Below are 2,250 nucleotides of genomic sequence, written 5' to 3' on the forward strand. Positions count from 1 at the left end.
ACACAAGTACATTTAAAAACAGGAATGCCTGCTTGAGTTCCAATTGGACAGTGGCAATGTGTGCATCAGAAATATTGTAGCTAAGGCTGTTATTAATATGAGATGAATCAACCGATATTTCTCTAGATTCAACTATTCTTCTTTCAAGTTCATCATAGCACACATGGATATTAGAAGTTTGTGGCCAGTCTACGAGGTGTTGGCGGCCTTCATCCGAGTTGATAAAGAAGAGAACGTGACTAGAGAGAGCGCTGGCCCTGGTTCTGTTGTAGGAAATGTCTCTTTGGTGTTCTTCCATGCGTAAAAGGATGGATTTAGCTGTCTGGCCGTAGTATGGTTTGCCACAATCACACAAAATCTTATAGACTCCTGGATACGGAGTAGGAAGATGTTTCATTTTAGGTCTACTTAGTATGGATCGAAGTTGAGGAAACGTAGCGAAGCAAGTTCTAATGTTGAATTTCTGAAGTATTTTGGCTAGTTTTGGGGAGAGAGAGAGCTGATGTATGGTAACGAAATAAAAGCTCTCGGTGGAGAAGAATCTTCAAAAGCAGTTGAGCGGTGGACAGAGAGAAATTTATTAATCTTTTTAAGAGAGAATCCATTGTTAACAAAAGACCTTTGAAGAAAATTCTATCTTTTTTTTCATTCTTTTTTTACATACATTTTCTACCGAGTAAAATTATGCACAATAATATCAATTTTCCTAATGACGACGAAGTACTTTTGCACATCAAAGATTATCAGAAAGATCTCAGGACCATTGGATTATTCATTAACAGACTAATATTTCTCAAAAGATGTAAGTTCCATTCTATTATTCCCCGTTTTCTTAATTTTAAGGAATCCATTACAACTGGAAGAGGTCAAAGAATTTTCCGCAGAGCTAAATTAGAGCTTTTGTCCAAACGAATTTTTGATACCAAACGTAGTCTGGCTGCTTATTTTTCTAAGAAGACCGCTCTTGAAGTCCGTTTATCTACTTCTCTAGACTCTTCATCTTGGAACAATTTAAAAGATATTAGCGCTCTAAAAGCTTCTAAAGTCCAGAATACAAATAAAATTAATCTCATCAGAAAATTTAATTCTCTAAAATGTATACAGGATTGTCACTCTTCCAATCTTAATTCTGCCTTTATGAAAAAAGTTGTAGTAAATAAATCTTCCCATCCACTTTCAACGGCTGAAGAAAGTACACTTGCTAAAGGTCTCAATTTTGTTGTAGTTCCTACTTCAATACCTAAAGAACTATTCTTAACGAAGATAGAAAAAGTAGCATCCTTATTACCAATCCAAGAAGCAAGCTTTCTTCGTATGGAAGCTATTTTCACCATAAATCACGCAAGACCGCCTTCTGATAACATTTCTCATTCCGAGAGATCAGCTATTAAAAGTTTGAAATACAATAATGCAGACAAAGGGACTACTGTCATCTTAAATAGATTGGATTACGATAACAAAATTTTGGAACTACTAAACACTGACACTTATTCTGAACTAAATAGTGATCCTACAAAAGAACTACACAATAAGACCAACAATTTACTGAAAGCCACCTCAGAGTTACCAAGAAACATCCGTCTTTCCCTTAGGTCGATTCATCCTCTAATCCCTAGGTTATATGGACTCCCTAAGATCCATAAAATAAATTCCACTAAGACCAATCGTTGAGGGCATAAACTCCCCTACTTACAACCTTTCAAAGTACCTCGCATACTTTTTAAAAAACCTTTGTGGTACTTCGTTTTCTCACGTAAAAAATTCAGCTGCTTTTGTCTCCAAAATAAAAGACATCGAACTCAACACATCAGATTTAATGGCAAGTTTCGATATTGTTTCCCTCTTCACGAATGTACCTACTCAAAAAGTTCTAAACCTTCTCCAGAAGAAACTATCCAAAACATTTTTTTCCTTACTTTCTCACTGGGTGAACTCAGGATACTTCAAATACGATAATAGGATTTATAAACAAAACTCAGGTTTAGCTATGGGCAGTCCGCTCTCTCCGATTCATGCTGACATATTTCTTAAGGATTTTGAAGAAAAAGAATTAATTCCTCGACTCTTAAACCTAAAGTATGGTACCGTTACATTGACGATGTATTTCTCATCTGGGAACATGGTGTCGACAACCTCAACTTTTTTCTGGACCACCTCAACACGTTTTTCATCAGAAAATCAATTTCACATGTTAACTGGAATCTGACGACTCTCTCCTCTTTCTGGACTTAAAACTTACGAGATGCGCTG

At 36.1% G+C, this 2,250-nt stretch overlaps 1 protein-coding gene across 1 annotated transcript; it reads left to right on the top strand.

The window, feature by feature from the left end:
* Window positions 1-684: 684 nt before the first annotated feature.
* Window positions 685-1,671, top strand: LOC150110603 (uncharacterized). Its single transcript, XM_090402434.1, has one exon. It carries the CDS (start codon window positions 685-687, stop codon window positions 1,669-1,671), a length of 987 nt encoding a protein of 328 aa, XP_090258560.1.
* Window positions 1,672-2,250: the final 579 nt, after the last annotated feature.

Source organism: Typopeltis vanoorti, chromosome 1, assembly GCF_054136105.1.
Source record: "Typopeltis vanoorti isolate ZY-2024b chromosome 1, IOZ_Tvanoo_1.0, whole genome shotgun sequence".
In the NCBI taxonomy this organism is placed as follows: Eukaryota; Metazoa; Arthropoda; class Arachnida; order Uropygi; family Thelyphonidae; genus Typopeltis; species Typopeltis vanoorti.